The sequence below is a fragment of the Neophocaena asiaeorientalis genome, unplaced genomic scaffold, assembly GCF_003031525.2.
Source record: "Neophocaena asiaeorientalis asiaeorientalis breed wild unplaced genomic scaffold, Neophocaena_asiaeorientalis_V1.1 scaffold110, whole genome shotgun sequence".
NCBI classification, from domain to species: domain Eukaryota; kingdom Metazoa; phylum Chordata; class Mammalia; order Artiodactyla; family Phocoenidae; genus Neophocaena; species Neophocaena asiaeorientalis.
Window position 1 is genome coordinate 7,108,987 of NW_020175053.1, and position 22,562 is coordinate 7,131,548.

The 22,562-nt window shown below is 46.2% G+C and overlaps 1 protein-coding gene across 1 annotated transcript in view; it reads right to left on the reverse strand.

Moving 5' to 3' along the window:
- The window catches only part of CRKL (CRK like proto-oncogene, adaptor protein), a 31,963-nt gene extending 9,407 nt beyond the window's left edge, over positions 1–22,556 (reverse strand). The window contains exons 1-2 of the mRNA XM_024763797.1: positions 22,176–22,556; positions 10,842–11,307 (exon numbers count right to left, since the gene is read on the reverse strand). Of these exons, the coding sequence (XP_024619565.1) occupies positions 10,842–11,307; positions 22,176–22,486 (777 nt within the window). The 5' untranslated portion in view covers positions 22,487–22,556. The remainder of the gene's footprint in view (positions 1–10,841; positions 11,308–22,175) is intronic.
- Positions 22,557–22,562: the final 6 nt, after the last annotated feature.

Genomic DNA, 22,562 nt, shown 5'->3' on the forward strand with positions numbered 1-22,562 from the left:
CTACCAGCCCAGCCACCTTCCATCCCCTGCCACCCTTGCCATTCAGCCCAGCTCCCAACCCTTCCTCTCCCCCAGCCTGGCCCCCACCTACCACCAAGGAACTCCTGGGGCCCAGGTCAATGGCCCCGGGCCAGTCCCCTCCCGCTGATGCCGAGGCACCTGAAGCAGGAGACTTCACCTCCCTCTTGCTCTGCTGCCCCTCTGCCCCATGGGGGCTCCATTCTGCTCGTCCTCGTCCCCGTCCCCCACCCCCACACAGCACTCTCAGAAGGAGGAGGCTGGTCTCGCTCATTTCGCATTCCATGTCACAGGGCTCTTGTAAGCTTTCCAGGGAAGTCTGCAGAATCAGGGAAAAGAAAAAACGACAGGCTGCTGTCCGCAAGTGCTAGAGACAGATGGCCAAGTAAGCAGCAAGGTTCTGAGGACAGAAGTGACAGGCACAAGGGCCTAAGGACAGCAGAAGACAGACCTTTTGAAAACATAAAGATAATTAGGTCACTGCTCTGCCTCTGAACCCCCAACACCATTTATTTGCACAAGAGCACCATCCAAACTCCGGTCTCCAAGGCTCTGCCTCCTCTGGTCCCCAACTCTTCCTATCTCTGACCCTCACCCCAATCACAGTGGCTTCCTTTCAGTTTCTCAAACCTGCCACGGTCTTGCCCAGAGATGGGCTGTATGACAGATATAGGGACGTGATGTACTGGAAGTGCGACCACACGACTGCACAGCGTAAGATGTTAAAAACCATGTTCCAGGCTACTGCCCAGCACCATCAAGCTTGTCCTAAGAAACCTTGGATCTCTGCTCTGCTTCCACAACTGAAGGAACATAAGCAACCCTGACCAAAGTCAAACACACCTTAAGGACAATCCCAGCTCCCATAAACGGCCTTATAAAGCTGCACACGCCGCCACTGAGAGCAGGAAGGGCTCTGGGCGGCCGCCACTGGAGATGGGCTGGATTCTGTACTGTGTACTCAGGACACACCTGAAACTAAGATCTAAGATCTACAACAGCGGGAGGTAAGCAGTCTCTGCTTAAAGCAGGTTTAGGATGGCACCATGCGGTGACTCACGCTATGACCTTTGGAGTGGGGCAGGGCTGGACCGATGTCCTGGTTCTGCCACTTTTAGGGCTACATTACTGTGACAAACTGTTCAAGTTGTCCAAGTCTCCGTTTTCTTTTGACTTCGGAAGGTTCTTGCAATAATTAAAGGAAGTACTAAATGGAAGTGTTAACCACAACACCCAGCGAAGTAAACAGTAGCTGCTATTGGCATAGAGATTCCTGAGTAGACCCAGTCCCCACCCCACGATCATGCCCCCGACCAGCTGTCACTGTCCTCTGGCTGGTACCGGGGAGAACTGGAACCAGCAATGGAGAAGCACTATACTGAAGTGGGTTTTCAACCCTGTCAGTAACAAGGGTCCTCTCCAAACCGACAGGGGATGGGAAGGATGCCTGTTAGAGAGAGGAGATGAGGGGAAGGCCTGGAGACTCGAAGTCTGATACGTCACTGTGAAGGGTCCCAAGCAACGAGGAAGACCATGGGAGGATGCAAAGGAAGGTGCCAGAACATCCCACCCGCACCTCTGCCAATTCACTCCTGACTCTGACGGTCTTCACAGGATACCTTCTGCTAATTCTGCCTAATCAGTTCAGTGAGATGTGCTGCACATCGACTGCAGCTCCTACCCTCTTCACTGTGAGACAGACAATAAATAACCCACTGTCTAGACGTGGCAGACACTCAGCAAATGTCTGTTAGATGATAAAAACAGTGCAAAAAGCGAGTGGCTGAAAAGCAGTATTGAGTCCATGTTGCAGAGCACAGGAGCGAGGACGAGGCCTTCGCCTGAGGGACCCTGAGTAGCAGAGCGCGGCTGGGTGCAGCCCAGGAGGGTAGAAGGGCTGGGAGACTTCTGATGGCCACCTGACCATTAATGCCACACTCTGGCCTTGCAGGAGCCCTCACAAGTCAAAACACAGCCCGTCACTCCTTGTGCTGTTTTCTACCTCAGTTGAAGGCCCCCTTCCACGGGTCCGAGCCCCAGAACACCACACATGGGACGGGGCTGGCTGTGGACTGGCTTCTTCCACGGCTTGACCACACAGCCCCTCGGGTCCAGGGCCCAGCATGGTTGGGAGCTCTCAGTGCTGGTCCGGTGCCCTTCCTTGGGCTTCATGGTAGAAGGGCTGAGCCGAAAGCAGCACTCACTTTGGAAGGCAGATAAATCTTGAAGTGGTTGGGTACCAACTCAGCTCAAGGACCAATGTGAGCCTGGAAGGCGTGGCCAACCCAATCAACAGATCGAGAAGACATTCCTTACGTCCTTATGTCCTTTACTGTCACCCTGTGACAGTCCTCCTCATGATAAGAACTGCCAGCGCACTGGGGTTTGCTTCAACTCTAAGATGGAGCACACACTAGCAGGCTCCGTTCTGTGTGAGGCTGACACGAGGGGTAGGAAGAGGGAGACGCCAAGAGGATACTTCCTGATGTGGCCATGGTCTCCTGGAGCCCTACCTGTCCCGAGTGTGAACAGGAGCTCTGGAAATTACTCTGCCGCCTGTCTTCTGGCACCTGATTCAAAGAGCAGTCCTCCTTGCAGGAGGCCCCAGCACTGGCTGCCACAGCAGCTTTCTGCTTCCCCAGTCAGGCGCCATAAAAACAAGATCAGGAGTGCAATGGGTTACACTGGAGTCAGAAGTCCTAACTTCGGTGACAGGAATGGGTCTCAGATATTAAAGATCCTCAAAGTATATGCAGAACTATATGTAAATACATTAATATATGTTGTTTTTCTGGAGAAAGAGTCCACAGCTTTCATCAGATTCTCAAAGGGGTCCGTAACCCCAAAAAGATATAAAACAAAGCAAAAACCCACGTGCTACAATCACCAGGCAGCTTTCATCCTGCCGTTTGTGGCTTTCATTCGTTCACTCATTTAACGCATGCTGAACATCCATGTGCCAGGCCTGGAAGGACACAAGACAGAAAGAAGCAGACAGCCCACCTGCCCTCATGGAGCTGCCTGGGCCCTTTGCCTGCTCTAACACCGCCCCATGTGCTCTGGGCACCTGCACCTGAATCAAACCCTCCATGTCCATGTGCCCTGAGCAGCCATCAAGTGGCCTCATGTACCCTCACCTACAACCGGATGCTACTGACTGGTGCTTTTTTTTTTTAAATGAATTTATTTATTTATTTTATTTTTGGCTGCGTTGGGTCTTGGTTGCTGTGTGCGAGCTTTCCTTAGTTGCAGTGAGCGGGGGCTACTTGTCGTTGTGGTGCACGGCCTCATTGCAGTGGATTCTACTGTTGCAGAGCACGGGCTTCAGTAGTTGTGGCTCGTGGGCTCTAGAGTGCAGGCTTCGTTGCTCCGTGGCATGTGGGATCTTCCCAGACCAGGGCTCAAACCCGTGTCCCCTGCATTGGCAGGTGGATTCTTAACCACTGCGTCACAAGGGAAGCCCTACTGACTGGTTTTTAATATTGAAGACTCAGTCTCTTTAAAATTGCCATTATCCTTCAGGGTATTAACTTGGTTCAAGAGGGCTACTTACTGGTTAACATTTCTTATGAAAACACAGGGGTTTTATTTTAGGATGAGTCAGGGGTTAAAGGTATGCCATGGTGCAAGAGAAGGTGGGCTATGGAAAGGAAGAAGTAAAACCATCTCCATTCACAGATGACCTGATCCTATATGTAGAAAGATTCCAGAAGAAAGCTATTAGAGCTAATAAAACTCAGCCAATTTGCAGGGTACAAGATCAACACACAGTATCAGTTGTGTTTCTATACACCAGCAGTGAGCAAATAAGAATGTAATTCCAGGGAACTCCCTGGTGGTCCAGTGGTTAGGACTTGGCGCTTTCACTGTCGTGCCAGGTTCAATCCTTGTTGGGGAACTGAGATCCCGCAAGCTGCGCAGCGCAGCCAAAAAAAAAAAAGAATGCAATTCCATTTACGATAGCATCTAAAAGAATAGAGTAACGGAATAAATTTAACCAAGGTGACAGACTTGTACACCAAAAATTACAAAACACTGCTAAAAGAAATTAAAGAAGACTTAAATAAATGGAAAGACATCCAGTGTTCGTGGATAGGAAGACAATATTTTCAAGATGTCAACACTACCCAAAGTCATCTACAAATTCAACACAATTTCTATCAAAATTCTAACAGCTTTTCTTCCCCCCAGAAATGGAAAGGCTGATCCTCAAATTCATATAGAACTGCAAGGCATGCTGAATAGCCAAAACAATCTTGAAAAAGAAGAACAAAGTTGGAGAACTCATATTTCCTGACTTCAAACCCACTACACAAAGCTATGGAAATCAAAACAGTGTGGTCTTGGCACACAGACAGACATATGGATCGATGGAATAGAATTGAGAGTTCATAAATAAACTCATACATCTCTGGCCAACTGATTATTATTATTTTTTGCCACATCTTGTGGCTTGTGGGATCTTACTTCTCCGACCAGGGATGGAATCCATGACCCCTGCAATGGAAGCACGAAGTCCTAACCACTGGACCACCAGGGAATTCCCTGGCCAACTGATTTTTGAAAAGGGCGCCAAGTCCATTCAATGGGGAAAGAACAATTTCTTCAACAAATGGTACTGGTACGACTGGATTTTCTACCTGCAAAGAAAGAATTTGGACGCCCATGTCAATCCATATACAAAAATTAACTCAAAATGGATACACGACCTGAATGTAAAAGCTAAAACCATAAAACTCTTAGAAGAAAACATGGGGGTAAATCTTCATGACCCTGAATTTGGCAATGGATTCTTAGATATGACATCAAAAGCACAAGCAGCAAAAGATAAAATAGATAAGATGAACTTCATCAAAATCAACAACGTGCATTAAAGTATACTGACAAGAAAGTACAAAGACAACCTACAGAACGGAAAAAAGTATTTAAAAATCATACCTCTGATAAGAGTTTAATATCCAAAATATATGAAAAACTCCTAAAACTCAACAACAAAAACCAAACAACACAATTTTAAAACAGGCAAAAATAAAATAAAATTAAATTAAAATTAAAATGGGCAAAGCTCTTGAACATTTTCCTAAAGAAGATATAAAAATGGCCAAGAGGCACAGGAAAAGACACTTAACATAATTAGTAATTACAGAAGTGCAAATCAAAACCACAAGATGCCACTTTATAGCCAGTAGGATGGCTATAAATTTTAAAAAGAAGGAAAATAACAGGTGTTGATGAGGATGTGGAGAACTGTGGATTGCTTGTGGGATTGTAAAATGGTGCAGCCACTGTGGAAACAGTTTAGTTGGCCTCAAAAGTTAAAGAGCTACCCAGCAATTCCACTGTTAGGCATATACCCTAGAGAACTGAAAACAGGTATTCAAACAAAAACATGTACATAAATGTTCGTAACACTATCCTCAATAACCAAAAGGTAGAAATAACTCTAATGACCATTACCTAATGAATGGATAAACAAAATGTGGTCTCTATCCATACAATGGAATTTTACTTAGCTATAAAAAGAATGAAGATACTTGCTATAACATGGATGAACCTTAAAACATTATGCTCTGTGAAATAAGCCCAATCCAAAGGACAAATATTTTATGATTCCATTTATTATATGAGGTATCTAGAATAGGCAAATTCATACAGATAGAAGGTAGACTAGAGGTTACCAGGGCCTCAGGAGAGGAGGGTAGGGAGTTACTGCTTAATGGTTATAGTTTGGGGTGAGGAAAAAGTTTTGGAAACAGTGCTGATAACTGCACAACACTGTGAATGCAATTAATGCCACTGAATTGAACGCTTAAAAAGGGCAAATTCTGTTATGCACATTTCATCACAATTTTAAAAAAATGAATAATTTAACATGCCAAAGACCACTAAGTTGTACACTTTAAATGGGTAAATTGTATGATATGTGAATTTTATCTCAATAAAGCTGTTTAAAGAAAGACTGTGTGGGCTGAGTCCTAGCTCTACCACATACCAACTATGAGACTGTCAACAAATTAAACAAACCTCAAGTTCTAAGTGCATAAAATGGGGCAGCTATGAGGATCAACTAAAATATTCTCTGCGAAGCCCTAGCTGATGGTTCTCCTTACACAGTAGCTATTACCACGTATGGAAAACTGAGGTTAGCTTAATGACCAGGCTGGGACTGGCCTTGTCTGAACCACACTAGGGCCCCAATTTCACAGTACTCTCACTCAATTTACATAGTAAGAAAGAGGAACAAAACCCTTTTAAGAATATTCTCTAATTCACAATCCAATAAGAATATGATATGCTAGAAAAAAAAAATGTTACCTTAGGTACAGAATTCCTAAAACTGGATGCTGTTAAGGACAAGTGACACATCAACGACAGAAGGATGGAGAAGGAGCCCGGCAGCCCTGATGAAAGTCCTTAAGAAGGTGGGTGTGAGCTTGTGGGCATCTCTGACAAGCCTTGGTGAGGAGGGGAATCGCTGAGACAGAGCAGCCCCCTCACGCTGGGAGGCAATGCCTCTGACCCTTACAGACCTCCACATGCAGACCCGACATCACTGTGGGCATAGAGTTCCAGCCACAGGAACTCACAGCTGATCCAGGAGAGCAGAAAAACACAATCAGCACTGAGGAAACCTAGATTTGCCTTGTAGATAACTTCCTCTCAGTAAGTAGAAGCAGTGATGAAGAAACTGCTAACGCGAACACTTAATTCTAACCAATGAAGCAAAACCAACTTGTGGAAGCAGAAATCTGGGAATTCTAGGCCAGTCAGTGAAGGAAGAAGTACCATGGGTCTTAGGAAGGTCAATTCAAAAGATTCAGACCAGATGCAACTCAATGTCTAGGGGTTTTCAAAATGGGGAGTAGACACCCAAGAAATGTAAACACCACAATCGCAGATGACCCCAATGGGAGTGAAGAGCAGGTTTCTTGAGCATGCTGGTGAGCTCACAGAAAAAATATGCACCACAGATGAAAGGATGGCCTCATGCTGATAAGGACAGATATCCAAGTGCTGACCAAACACACTGGCAAACAGGACCAGTCCAGTGCTGGTCATCTGCCACAGAGAATTACATCACAGAACACTTGCAGGCTTAAGAAGGGTCAAGTCTCTTGGTTTTTGTTCTAACAGGGATAATGGCAAATTCTATGAAACGCAAAAGGTGAGCTTGAGATCAAACCTGGACAAAATTCTGGATGCAATTAGCAGACAGATGGTTTATGAGCATTTAGAATGGGAAATAGGGTCTCTAGAAGGCAGCATGGGCTCAGTCAGGAACAAGTCACACCAGACCAGCCTCACTGTCCTTTTTTAGATATCAGACATGGATCAGGAGAGGCTGCAGAGAAGGATCTGGATCGTGCATTTATGAAATGTGCAGATAACATGAAACCGAGGGGGTGATCAATATGCTACACGATGTAATCAGGATTTTAAAAGACCAGAAGCATACAGGTGGGTAAGACCGAAAAAACCAAAACCAACAAACAAAAACCTCAAGAGGGACAACTGCAGGGGTCCACACTGAGCGAGGCTGGTACAGGACAGGGATGAGGCAGCTGGTTTCTCCCTGGTGGGAGCAGAGACCATGTCATGAGACTGTGTCCCAGGCTCCACAAAGACGGGCCCTCTGCGTTGCTCCCCGCTGCACTCCCCACTCCTACAGCCACATCCAGGCACTCAGGAAACCTCTGCTGAAGAAGGGAATGTTTGTGGGGGTGTCCATGGTGAGGGTGAGGTAGGAGCTGAGGCATCAGGAAGACAGAGCTAAGGACCACCCCACTTGCCCTCCTCGACTCTCTCGATCCATCCCCACTCCCTTCACACCTCACCTGCAGCCCCTACCCCACTTCACGACCGTTCCCTTAGCCCACACCACGGGGCACTGCTCCGTGAGGCTCCATTCAGACTCCTGGCTGTGCGTGCTCAGAGCTAAGTACAACTCTGAAGGTGCTAACAAATTTCTGCCCTTTTCTAGTCAGGAAAGTATACTGGAATATGAGTATAGGAGACTGATATTATTATAGGGAGACTCAAGCATTTGCTCTAAATTACTTAAAAATTAATCAATAAAAAGGTAAACTGCCCACCTGCAAACTTCAGAACCTCTAACAGCTGTGAGAAACTGGCGATTTCATGCCTCAATGAAGGCCACAAGAAAACTGTTCACCTCCTCAGCTTTGCTCTCTGCTGATATGGTCACAGCTCGCGTCCAAGCTTTTGTCTTTTGCCCAACACACCCAACACTCTCAATGACCTTCAGCTACACAGTGGTGTTCTCTTGTTCCTGCAAGCTCTTCCTTCTGCCAGGAATGCCTCCCCCCACTTCACCCAGCTAACTTCTAGTCATCCTTCAAAACTCAGTTCAAGGGTCACCTCCTGCAGGAAGCCTTCCCAGACCAACACCCACCCACATTCCCATCTCCTACCTCCATCTCTGCTCCCACCTATTCTGTGTTATCAGATCACTTACCACACTGCTGGTTTCTGCCTCTAATCTTTCATTAGGTGGCAAGCTCTTTGGTGGCAGGACCCTACAAGGCACCCCTCACAGGTTGGATGCATGAATGGATGATTAACAAACAAACATCAACTCTCAGAGCCAGGGTGCCTTTTAGGCTTAGAGAATTTGAGAAACGTGCCCAAGATCACACCAGGAACAGCTGGGACTCGAATGCGGGCCGCTGTGTCAGAGGACACAACTTGGACTGCAGGTTATTTTGTAATGACCACAGCACCCCTGCTCCAAACATTCTCTTCTGCCAACGATCTACCTTTGGAAAGGCCTTCGCCACTCCCCACCACCTGAGAACACCCCTGCTTCCCAGGAGCCCTTCCAGCCCTGCTCCACCAAGGGCACGGGAGGCTCCCCTTTCAAACCAAATCCCAAGGATAAACTCGTTTCCTAAAAAGAGGTAAGCAAGAGAGCAAAGTGTCTAAACAAAGACCTCTCTTAAAATATCTCTTCGCGTGCAGGAATGTTCTTTCAAAACTCAAGTTTTATGAAAAAACCTTGTGAACTAACTCAGGAAGTAAAGTTCACCTGAACCATCCTCACTTTGTAACACCATCTCAAGGGGAATAACGAAGCTTCAATTACTGGCACATTTTCTCCTACTTGTCTCACCTTTCTTATTTTAATTTTAATACTTTTCCTGGTAACCTAATTGCAACAGTCCCAAGAGGGGAGTGTTTTTAACAAGATCCGACAGGCATCAGTTTTAGAAGATAACATAATTCACAGACATACTTATTTACGGCATAGCTGAAAGTCTCATTTAAACACACAGCACAGGAAATACCATGAAGTGGAATTTAGCAAAGGTCTATTTCTTGGGTCCACGAACACTCTAATTACCTAAGGCAGCCTTTCACGAGGCTGACATGGCTGGGCTGGTGTCACGAGGAGGCTCAGGTGTGGAGACCTGTCTCTGGGGCCTGAGGCTAGAAGAGCAGTATTAACAATGAGAAGATGGGTTATCTTCAAATATGCTTCACGAACCAGGCTCCTTCTCCTCACCCCGGCCTCCCTAAGGCACCCACCTATGTATCCACTCCCCAAGCTCTGAGTGATCCCCTCTACAACCCCCTGTGCACACTCCAAAGAACAAACATGGGAGACAGGGATTTCTAAACCGCACATCTTAGAGCCAGAAGTCAACACACAGGCATCCTAAAGGGCGTGAGGCTTTAAATCCTGGCTCAGGTAAGAACCCACTTCCTGACTTCCTTTACAGGGCTTGGAATTCTGACTGGGAGCCTGGACCCCCAGGATCTCACCCTGGTGTGCCAACCGTCAGCTGCATAACACAACTCTAAATCCTAGCTCCCTACTCCCATGAGGAGACCAGAGATGTGGAAGTGCTCCCAGAGCCTGAAACCACTAAGCAAACTGGAAGGTATTTAGAGCCCAGAACCCCCCAAGTTATTTCAGGGTGCTGAGGTGTGTACCGTGCAGGGGCAGCTCTGTGTGGGGATGAGAAGGCCAGCAGGCCTACTCAGCCAGGCCTCCATCTGTGGAGGGAGCCTCTCTGGTTCCCTTCCTGTTGTGAAGTATAAAAGCACCGGGTCCTCCCCAGCCCCGGTCCCCGCCTCAGATGCTCTTTCCTTAGAGCTAACATGAGAGGGAGAAGTAACCTCAGACTCTGAACCAAACCTCCAGGTGTAGTTCACATGGGTATTACTCTTGGTCCAAATAAACCTGAGGATAACCAGTGAAAAAAAACACACAAAAATCACAGCTCCCTTTGAATCTGAGGGCAGGCTGCTCGGAAGCAACAGGCCCCATGACTTCATCCTCTTGCCATGCACCTGGGCTGCCTCCCAGCTCTGCCCTACTGTGACCTCGGAGTGAACACACACAGAACAAGCAATAACTTAATCTCAGTTTCTCTAACACACATGTGATGTAATGATACTAAGAAAGAGTATAAAACCGTACTCATAATGATACTTACATTGCAATGTGTGATTCACAAACCATTTTCACAAGTTATCAATAAATGACAGAGCTGGGGAACTGTGGTACCAAATCCCATATTCTAATACAATAATATTTAGGGCCCACCTCACTTATGTAATTTATATAAATTTATACATCAGTAAAAAAATAACACACAAAAATATATGGGACCATTCTTCTAAAAATATGCATTTTTAGGGAATTCCCTGGCAGTCCAGTGGTTAGGACTCCGTGCTTCCACTGCCTAGGGCATGGGTTCAATTCCTGGTCGGGGAACTGAGATCCCCGCAAGCCATGGCCAAAGAGAACAAAAACTGAGTGTCAAAGGACCCAAAGAACCAGCCTTAGTAGATTTTACCTCTAATGCCAGGGCGGTCTTGTCATAAGCACAGGGCACTCTTTTCTGAATTGCTTTTGCAAAGACAGGTCCATTTTGTGTGGATGGCAAAGGGCTGACTGCTGTCCCAGGAGTGCTGGAAACTGCAGGCAGAGGAGCCGTGGTCTGAGGCTGAGCATACGCGTGAGCAGGTTCTGGGATCCCGTAACTGTTGGAATTCCTATTCCCATGCTTTCCGTGTGGCGAGGACCTCACAAGCTTTTCCACATAAGGGACGGGAATCATCCCCACCCGGCCATCCTTGTTCCGGGCACTCCACCACTGTTCTTCCGGCTTCTCTATTATCACCAGGATCTCACCCTTTTTAAAGGGCAGGTCTTCGGCATCATTCCCAAGAAAATCATAGAGAGTTCGTACATATTCCAGATTTTCTTCTGCTGTAGGCAGGCTGGGTGCTGATACAGATCCCATTGGTGGGCTCGGATACCTTCAGAGAGAGAGAAAATTAAGAGAAAAATCTTACTCTATGCCAGTGTTTGTCAAACTTTTAAAATAAACCAATTAACTCAATAACAAATTATTTCCCTCTCCATATTCTCAGTCATTAAGAAGGTCCTGTCACACTGTTTTACCCTCTGTAGTTTGTAAAGCAATCGAAGTTAACATCCTGAATATTAACGTTAGATGCACAGCACCCCTCCCACATATCTCTGTTTCATAGGAAGCTTTTGTTTACACATACAGATACCTGGTCTGAATTTTTTAAATTATTTTTAAATCCTCAGTAAGTTCAGCTGCCTCCTTCCTTAGGCCCATCACAACCACCACATACTCTTCCTTCTGGTCCTAATCTAGGGTGTGCACCCTGCACACTTCCCCGGGCACCCAGAGAGATGACAAAGGCCTCTGTGCCCCTCAAAATATAAAAACCAGAAAAGGGAGTATATACTTGCATTATAATTTAAAAAAAAACACCCATACTGCACCTTGTACAGGAATCATCATTTGAGCCTCAAAACGAAAACGTGAAAATTTTCACGGAAAAGCTCAGACGCAAGAGCTCTCACCTAAGCATCACACCCCTGGCCACCCGCTCTCGGAGCCCCCCTGTGAGTCTGCCCCGCACACCCGGAACCACCTAGAGGCGGTTAGAAAAGCACTGTCCCGGGCTTCCCTGGTGGCACAGTGGTTAAGAATCCGCCTGCCAATGCAGGAGACACAGGTTCGAGCCCTGGTCCAGGAAGATCCCACGTGCTGTGGAGCAACTAAGTGCATGCGCCACAGCTACTGAGCCTGCGCGCCTAGAGCTCGTGCTCCGCGAAGCCACCGCAATGAGAAGCCTGTGCACCGCAACGAAGAGTAGCCCCTGCTCTCTGCAACTAGAGAAAGTCCATGTGCACAGCAACAAAGACCCAACACAGCCAAAAATAAATAAATAAATTTTTTTTAAAAAAGGAAAGAAAAGCACTGTCTCCCTTCTCTTCAGCAACACCCCATCTGGAATGCCCCCTTCTGCAAGAGAAGTACAGAGGTCTCTCTTCACCTAAGAAGTGTTCTGGAAAGTTGCGAATACATGAAGTTTTGGGAAAACCTATTTTGCTGTTAGCATTTCCTCCCCTTAACTTTTTTGAAGCACATAATCTACACCAGAGTAACTTCACCCAGAGTCTCCACCTCTTTAGGGGGTGACGCCTGTAGAGTCATCACCAAGGCTGGTTCTGGAGCAGCCTGAGGGAGAATGCTGGGATAGGGCCTATGCCTGCCTAACCACTGACTACAGTTGTTTTGTCTTCCAGTAGATCATGGCCATTCCCTCTTTTTCCCCCAATTAATGACCTAAAAAGTTGTTTCACATAACAACATGATCTCCTAAGTTGAAGCACTTTAATTAAAAAAAAAAGTTTCTTTTTAAAAAAGTGTTGCCATGTTACAACGTTCAGCAAAATAAAGGAAAACAAAAGAGAAAAAAATCCCACAGTTCCTGCCCCAAGGTAGCTACAGTTCTCCTTCCCTCCTCCCTCCCTCCCTCCCATCCGCCCACTTTGCGGCTTGCTTTCTTTTTTTAAAAACATCTTTATTGGAGTATAAATGCTTTACAATGGTGTGTTAGTTTCTGCTTTATAACAAAGTGAATCAGTTATACATATACATATGTTCCCATATCTCTTCCCTCTTGCGTCTCCCTCCCTCCCACCCTCCCTATCCCACCCCTCTAGGTAGTCACAAACCACCTAGCTGATCTCCCTGTGCTATGCGGCTGCTTCCCACTAGCTAGCTATTTTACGTTTGGTAGTGTATATATGTCCATGCCACTCTCTCACTTTGTCACAGCTTACCCTTCCCCCTCCGCATATCCTCAAGTCCATGCTCTAGTAGGTCTGTGTCTTTATTCCCGTCTTACCCCTAGGTACTTCATGACCCTTTTTTCCCCCCTAAGATTCCATATATATGTATTAGCATACAGTATTTGTTTCATTCTCTTTCTGAGTTACTTCACTCTGTATGACAGATTCTAGGTCCATCCACCTCACTACAAATAACTCAATTTCGTTTCTTTTTATGGCTGAGTAATATTCCATTGTATATATGTGCCACATCTTCTTTATCCATTCATCTGTTGATGGACACTTAGGTTGCTTCCATGTACGGCTTTCTTTCTTAAGAGTCCCACATACAGGACTTCCCTGGTGGCGCAGTGGTTAAGAATCTGCCTGCCAATGCAGGGGACACGGGTTCGAGCCTTGGTCCAGGAAGATGCCACATGCCACAAAGCAAATAAGCCCGTGAGCCACAACTACTGAGCCCGTGTGCCACAACTACTGAAGTCTGCGCCTAGAGCCTGTGCTCTGCAAGAAGAGAAGCCACCGCAATGAGAACCCCGCTTGCCGCAACTAGAGAAAGCCCACGCGCAGCAACGAAGACCCAATGCAGCCAAAAATAAATAAATAAATTTATTTTTTTTTAAAAAAGAGTCCCATGTATGCATGCCAGGGGCAGTTTTTCTGCGTTTCCCCACTATACTGCTCTTGCTTCATTTGGTGAGCCTGCTGCAAACAAGCATCCCTGTGTTTCTGAAGGGTTCTTCTTTCTCTCTGTTACCATCTTCACATACTCTTTTGAATTTAATTTCTCTGCACTGTATTTCTTGTAAAGCCTAGATTCCTGGATTAAAGAACAGGAACGTTTTCACGGCCCTTGGTACATTTTGCCACACTACTCTCCAAAAGTCTGTCTTTGTAATTTGGCAAAACTTACATCTTTTTAATGTAAATGACCAGCTTCACAGTAGTCAGGATATCTTGGTGGTTGGAAGAGTGATTTAAAACCTCAAAGGCCTTATTACTTATTAACAACCTGACAACAAAGGGGCAGACTGCTTACTATCAGTGTATCTAAAAAAGAGTGAGCAGGAACAGCAAAACAAAGAAAAGGCTGACACTTATACCTCCATTGGGGACTGCCTGCAGTCTTGGCAGACAGTAAATTATTGAATCCCCACAGCAATCCTGGGAGGTACGATGCCTTCCACTTGGATTTGCACAAAGCAGTGTCCTCACTCACAGCCTCTCAGCTTGCCAGCCGCAGGGACAACCCGTGGGTCTTTCAGGTGTCTGAGAATTAACGCTGTGCGTGAAACACCCACAACAGTTCCTGACCGGCACTAAGCACCCCATCAGCTCCTCACCCCCCACCCCTGAACCTAATTCAAGGGCCACGGAGATTCTGTGAGAGTTTGGGTCACACTAAACAAAACTCAGATACTTCACCAAGAGCACACTTGGTTCCACTGCAGACGCCTTCAAGGGTTATTTTACTGTTTATACAGTTAAAAGTTAAAAGCAGTTCCACAGACCGTGAGAACACTAGTACAGCTTCAGTAGGGATTAACACTAATGACATCCATTTACCCAGGTACCCACTGGCCTTATTATGTACTAAGAACTTGGGGGACAAACAATGAATTAAAACCAAGTTCCTGCTCTCCAAAGACTGCAAACTTAGTAGCGACAGAGACTGGAAGGCAAATGAGAGCACCAAGTGTCATTCATGTGTCCCACAGAAGTTGACGGGGTCAAGTTCTGCTAAGGGTCAGAACAGGCAAGGGGATGGTGCAGAAAAAGCCAAAGACTAGCCCCCTTTAAAGCTGAAAGATTTCGTGGAAGACAGGCTTACGCGTTCTGATTCTACATCAGAAGACTTAAGAGGCCCAAAGGTTCAAACGCTCCCTTCCCAGCTTCCCCACAGCTCGTGGGGCTGGCTGGTTCCCACAAGCAAGGCCAGAAGCGGGCTGGCCGGCACACATTTGAGGCTTGCTGGCTACATATGGCCTTTGTCAGATAGTCTTCTTTTCATATAACCCTTAAAAAAGTAATGACCATTCTCGGCTCCAGTACACTATACAAAAACTATCTGTGAGTCCGGCCAAGGGGTCCACAAACTATGGCCTGCAGGCCACCGGCCCACCAGCTGGTTTTACAAATAAGGTTTGAGTAGAATCCAGCCAGGCCCATGCGCTCATGGGCTGTCTGTGGCTGCTTCCGCAGTACGAGGGCAGAGCTGAGTGGCTGGGATGGGGACAACAGGGCCCACAAAGCTTAAAGTGCTGAACAGCTAGCCCTTCACCGTGAGTTCGCTGAGGCCTGGTCTAGATAGCCGAGGCGGAGCTGGGGAGGGTGCTCATGCAGACCTGATAAGAGGGAGGACAGCTTACACTTTTTCCACCACTTCACTGCTACAGTGACCTGGAGCTCCTTTCCTGATTCGGCACACGCACAGACATCCCTAAATATGACAGGAAATCAACCTCCCAGCCACACCCCTGACAAATTCAAAGCCCTCCACTTCCCATTTTCTCAAACTCGTGTATTCATCAAAATCCCCTGCAAATTACACATTAGTCCCACTGCAGAGATGAAAGCATGATGATGCCAGGTCAGAAATACTTAACATATTAGAACCCACTGCCCAAAGAAATAGGAAACATAAAACTGGAACAACTCATTGTTTCTCAATTGTTTCGCAATTTGTTCCTTCATCAGGACTGTAAATAGCATTCAACACACACACAGTTTCCCGAGCCCATCAAGCACACCAGACCCATGCTTCTTCTTCTCCCTCTCCCTCTCCCGCCAGCTCTGGAAGAGAAGCCGCTCCTCATCGAATGACAATGAATCTCCCTCCTCCTTTGGTTAAAAGCATTCTCAGCTGCATGTATAAATCACAGATATAACATTTTATTTAAACTTCAGCTTTAATGCCTTCTATGCTTACAATCACCTTATTCCTGTTAAGGAAGCAATACAATCAACTTCTGGCAGGAGAGAGTTTCAAAGGTCCTGTTCTAGTTGTTTTGTTTTGTTTTTTTTGCGGTATGTGGGTCTCTCACTGTTGCGGCCTCTCCCGCTGCGGAGCGCAGGCTCCGGACGCACAGGCTCAGCGGTCATGGCCCACAGACCCAGCCGCTTCGTGGCACGTGGGATCTTCCCGGACTGGGGCACGAACCCATGTCCCCTGCATCGGCAGGCGGACTCTCAACCACTGCGCCACCAGGGAAGCTCCCTGTTCTAGTTTTTAAAGGGGGTAACATGGATATGGAAGATTTTCCTTATTATATACATGTATACACATACTCTTGTGTATGTATGAAAAATTTCACAATAAAAAGTTGGAAAACAAAACAGATGGTAAAAGAATCAATTCCAAGAAGACTGGCTAAGTACCCGTCTGCTCAAAGTGCTTCCAGCGCTTCTTATCCCTCGGTGGCCCTGAGCACGGAGGACTCTCCCTCCATCCCTGGCTTCGCACCTTCACCAATGGCTCTCAGTCTTCAGGGGCGCCTGCCTCTGCACCTCCGCCTCTGCACCTCCATCCACAGCTTCTCTGCCTCTGCTCATTCTGCGGATTCCACCAAAGCTTAGACCCAAATCTGTATATTTGGCCCCCAACCCTCTTCTCGTTAACAAACCCATCAGATTGCTGAACCCCGCCTGGCTTCCCTGTTGAAAACCATCGACCCCCTCCTCCCATCCCTCCTCTCCATTCTCTCAGAGGCACCATTCAATCATCCCTGATGCCACAGCTCTCCACTCACCTACAGGCAACTGCCCAGAGATGGCTGTCATCGGCTTCCACCTTATATTCCCAACACAAGAGATCTCAGTTCAGCTTCTCACAATCCCTTCCCCTGTAACAGCCCTTAATTAACCCCACTCCAGACTCTCACCACCCTGCCCACACCAGTTTCTAAAAAATAAAACTGACCATGACAGTTCTCTTCTTAAAAACTTTAGAGGGCTCCCACTACTAAACTCATGTACAAAGCACAGAGGCCCTTCACAGTTCAGCATTCTTAACTTCCTAGCTCGCGGCCCCTCACTCACATGAACCACACCTGTGCCTTTCCCAGCACCTCTTCTACCTCATACACTTGTTGTCATCCTTCAAGAACCAGTTCATGTGAAGTCAGAAAGAGAAAAACAAATACCGTATGCTAACACATATATATGAATCTAAAAAAAAAAAAAAGGTTCTAATGAACCTAGGGACAGAACAGGAATAAAGATGCAGATGTACAGAATGGACTTGAGGACATGGTGAGGGTGAAGGGTAAGCTGGGACGAAGTGAGAGAGTAGCACTGACATACATACACTACCAAATGTAAAATAGCTAGTGGGAAGCAGCCACATAGCACTAGGAGATCAGCTTGGTCCTTTGTGACCACCTAGAGTGGTGGGATAGGGAAGGAAGGAGGGAGACACAAGAGGGAGGGGATATGGGGATATATGTATACATATAGCTGATTAACTCTGTTACACAGCAGAAACTAACACAACATTGTAAAGCAATTATACTCCAATAAAGATTAAAAAAAAAAAAGAACCAGTTCATAGAGCACCTTCCCTTTCAGGCCCTGCATGACCCTTTAGTTGACCATCCTTGCTTTTAAGCTCCCATGGTATTCTATTTTCATTTGTTCAGTATACTGAGCTTCTCAAAAGCTAGGGCCGTGGTTTACTTCCATTATATGACTTGAGTCTAGCATTGGGCTTTGGGATACAGTAGGCCTCAATATATTGAAATTCCTGCTAAAATTAAAATGCCCAAGACACAGGGGAGCATTTCCCCTAAGCCTGGGTTAAATCTGTTCCACAGACAAGGAGATCCCGTGCCACCAGGTTTGCTGTCCAAGCCTCTTCGCCTCACCACCGCAGAGCTCACACTCGGCTGTGCTGTCGTTCCCCACCAGCTGCACATGCCTGATGGTCCCACCTTACTCCTTGTGACCTTAACTCCGACTCCAGGATAATCACCACTGCCCCCTTTCACTTATTAGAAAGAACTAAAATATTTTAGCCTGAAGGAACCTTAGCACCTTAGAACCTAGTCCAACTGTTCAGATCAAGAGCAGAAATCTTAGATAAAAAGTTCTCTGAATTTGAGTCTTAAACAAGAGAAAGGTCACAAAGCAAATGGCTATCAGCACTTTACTTGCCATGGGAACACAATTCTCACCTGGGCGAGACTCCATTCCCAGCGTAATGACGTTTATGGATACCATCTAAATTGAACTTAGGTGATTTAAACTATTGGTAAGAAGAAACTCAAAGGTTTATCCACAGTGTCCAATTCTATGCTAATCAAAATCACTGTTAATCCTTCTCCCCTACTCCTAATTACAAAAGTCCAAAAGTTCCCTTAAATATTCAGACAGGGGCCGTGGGGGGAGGCATGGCCATGCTACCTGGGGTACCCTCCGGTCCCCCACGGTGTAGCCTCTGTGGCACACGTGTGAGGGTCCCCTCAGGATGCTCAGGTTAGGCTGCGCATCCTTTCTCCGCCCTCCCACAGCTACTGTCTGTTTCAGATGACATGAATTTGGCCTTTTAAATAAAGTCTCAGTAACCAGGAAGCTCCTCAAGAGCATGACAGGGACTGCTGAGTCAATGTTAGTTCCATATTACCAGCACATGCAATGAGCAATGTCTGCTGAGTAAAAAACAGGGTTTTCTCTATGGGTCAACTTGCCTCAGTTTTTCAACTTTTACTTCTCATGATTTTTCTCCCAGCCATCATATAGCTACATAAGCTAGAACTGGAAAATTTTATAAGCAAAGCAAGCTACGCAAAACACACTTTCAATTTTCTAAACCGTAGGAAAATGTATTTCACAGCTAAACAAAATCCACTCAGAAACCTGAAACACTCTGTTGTTAAACTGGAAATAGCCTCTATTAAAACAGAAACAAAAAAACCAGTAGCGCCTACCTGAATACTAACTATAACCTAATAAATGGAATCTTAAAAGTGTTTATACTCAAATAAAATGGAGGTGAAAACCACAAGTTTTCTGTTTATCAAATGATTTTTAATATAAAAATTACACCCATATGCAGAAAAAGAATCCTTTAGGGTCATTCAAAAATCAAAAGCCACTGATATACCTTTCGTGTTTAAATTTAAAATCTAAGACAGAAATGAATACCACAGACAAACTCAAAAGACAATAAGATAACCCAGAGAACAGACAGCTACAAATATACCAAGTCATCTTTGTCTCTTCCTTTCTCTTCCCCATCATCCCCCCTCCCACCAGCAACTTATTTTCAAACCACAGCCATCACTCAGTCTACATAATGTCTCTATGATGGACGGATGGGCGACTCATCAGTCACCATCGTTCTGACCTGGATTGCAGTAACAGCCTCAGGTCACTTCCTGGCTTCAAACCCCTTCCATGGCACCCAATTTCCTGCCTTTGACCATTACCTGTCCAAACTCTTCTAGATCTGCATCTCAGAGCCACACTCACATCACATTGCTGTCTTTCCCAACCCAGAACTTTGCATAAGCTCTCTCCCTCCTCGCCCAAGCCTTGCTCCTCCTCCCTTCTGCAGTTTCACGCTTTCTCTGACCTCACCAGCTCAGGTAAGTCCCTTCTACTAGATCCTCTCAGCCTAGATTGATTTCCTTCATAGCATTCACAAATCTTGTAGTATTTTATTTTTCTACTTTTCTGTCTGTCTCCTCCACTAAAATCTAAGTTCCATGACAAAGAAAGCATGTCTGTCACCCCTCTTTCCCAGTACCTATCACTGGAACATAATTCTCCTGTAATATTTGAATAAAAATATAAAATTAAAAGTTAAGGAACATTCCAATAAAAAAGATCAGACTAGCACAAAACAAGCACCAGTCCTTAAATTCTGAGGAAGTCATACAGTTGTGACCTTTCACTAAGCAAAACAGACCCCCCAAAAGAACTATTAGCCAAGGGGCATGAAACTCTGGCTTCAGAAGCTCAGTTTTGAGGCCTAAAAAAGCTAAACCACTTTATTTATCCTGTCTGGGGTGTGAAAATGCATCGCCCTGATTTCTGCATTTGGCCAAGGTTTGCCTGGTGTAGTCTCCTACAGTAGGTAACACATCAACCAAATCCTCAGGAGAGGCAATCCAGATTTATTGTGACAAAGTAAATCCAGCCAGGATCTGATTCAACCAGCACTGTGACAGCCCTTGGAGACAGCAGGGAAAAGGAAAAACTAAACTACAGCAGAATGCCTGGGGCAGAGGGCACAGAGGGGAAACAATCAAGGCTGAACTCAAGGGGGTCAGGTAAAGGCCCCAGCACCACAGGGAGGATTTCCGCAGGTGAGGAACCGGTGGAGGGAGGTGCTCCACGGAGGGCCAGCAGTCGAACGAAGGCCCGCAGGTGTGCATGGGCGTGCAGGGCTGGCTCCCGGGAAGGAGGATGAGAGGGGTGAGGGCAGGCACCACACTCACAAAGTTACAAGGGCACCTGGGAAGACGCCCGAAGGGGAAGTTTGGGGTCGTTTCTGCGGGAAGCCGCTGCAGCACAATCCTTTTTCTCCACCCAGAAGGGGATCTAGTTATTCACTCACAGCTGCACTATAGTACCTGTCACCTCAAAGTGCACACACCTGGCACACAACATGGCATGCTAAATGCCTAAAATTAATGATATAATTCACCTCCACAAGCTAGGTAAGTAATTTACTTAAACGTATTTAATATCTCATTACTGTGGGTTCTAAGAGTCTCTCCAATCCCTTATATTGGAATTACATGTGCTGAAAGTTGACTCCAGTCACCAGTATCTTCCGGGACCTGGAGGTTTCACCAATCAGATTCTTTTTCGTGTCTAGGTCTTCGTTATACACTATCTGATTTATAATCACTTTCTCACCAGTTTTTAAAATCCATTTAGTTCTGCAGTTAACCTCAAAGTCATTCCACTGTCATGCTGTTCCTTCTCTATCTCTATTCCACAGAAGCAACGCTGAGGCGTCCAGTGGGTGCTCCTTAATTAATATAATACCTTTTAGTGTTTAGAGCTCAGAGTAGAATCCTGTCAGAAAATCTGTAAAGTCAGAAACATCTCATCCTGAAAAATCTGTCCTTTTTAAACAAATGTTTAAGAAATCAACTGGGCAGTGAAATACCTTTTACTTTTAAAATTCTAGGCAATCTCTTCAGCTCAAATTTGGCGTAATTTAAATAAAAGAAACCTCTAGCAAAATACTGATTAAGGCAAATAATCAAATGAAAAGAGGATGCCTAATGATCGGTGTCACTCTGGGTTAACTTTAAAATAGATACTAAGTCATTAAACTTAACACAAAAAGTACATCTGAAATTCAAGTAAGATAGAATTAAGATGAGTGTCATTCAAAAAAATTCCCTTAGTAACATTCTAGCCTCATTCCTCCTCGGAATTTAACCAAATGGATTTCCAGTCTATGGATGGTCCAGCTTGGGGGGAAACTGTTAAAAAAAAAAAAAGTCTTCGTTGAAGCCAACGCACCTTCTTTTACAATTTTTGTAATTAATGTATTATAAAATAGATGCCTAGGTTATTTCAAACTTGGCACCAGGGTATCAATATATAGTTCTGATATTTCACAGTTAAAGGTATTTGTTTCTAAACGCTAAAGCATTTTCATCTGCCCAGTGTTCCAAAAGCTGCAGTCCAGGAGGTCTTAACCTGGATGGAGTTCAAAAACCTTGAAAGGTGTGCAAACTCGTGTGTGCTTGCGGGGGGGGGGAGGGTAAGCTAGCTTCAGAGTCTCAATCCGTGGCCCAAAAAGGGTTTCAAAAACAACAACAAAATTCTGCTTTAGTAGGGTAATTAAACCAAGAACGTAACGAAGGCAAAAAGCGTCCATTTTCAACTAGGCACCCGCAACTCAACACATTTAAGAGGCACCCCTTCATCAACAATGACCCAGATCCTGACACTGCCTTCGGTTCGGAATGCCCTCCGGAAAGTAACCCGGTTCCGAAAAGGGGGCCACGGGTCCAGCCCCGACCCCCGCCCGCACACGCCCTCCGCGCACCTGGGCGCCGGCTCGATGAGCGTGGTGGTGTCCAGGTAGTGGATCTTGTAGAACTCCAGCAGGGCCGGCAGATGGTCGAACTCCTGGTCCCCGATCTTGAAGCGGCGGTTGGGCAGCGAGTTGATGATGTAGTGAGACACCCGCGAGTTCTCGGACACGGACAGTACGTAGTCCCCGGGGCAGGTGGACGAATCGCGGACCAGGAACACGCCGTGGCGCTGGCCCTGGAGCCGGGTCTGCGCCTCCTGGCGAGACACGGGCCCCATGTACCAGGCCGAGCGGTCCGAGGAGTCGAACCTGGCGGAGGACATGGCGGGCCGGGCGATGGGCCGGGCGGGCCGGGGCTGCTCTGCCTGCGCTGGACGCTCCGCCCGAACCGTCTGCGGG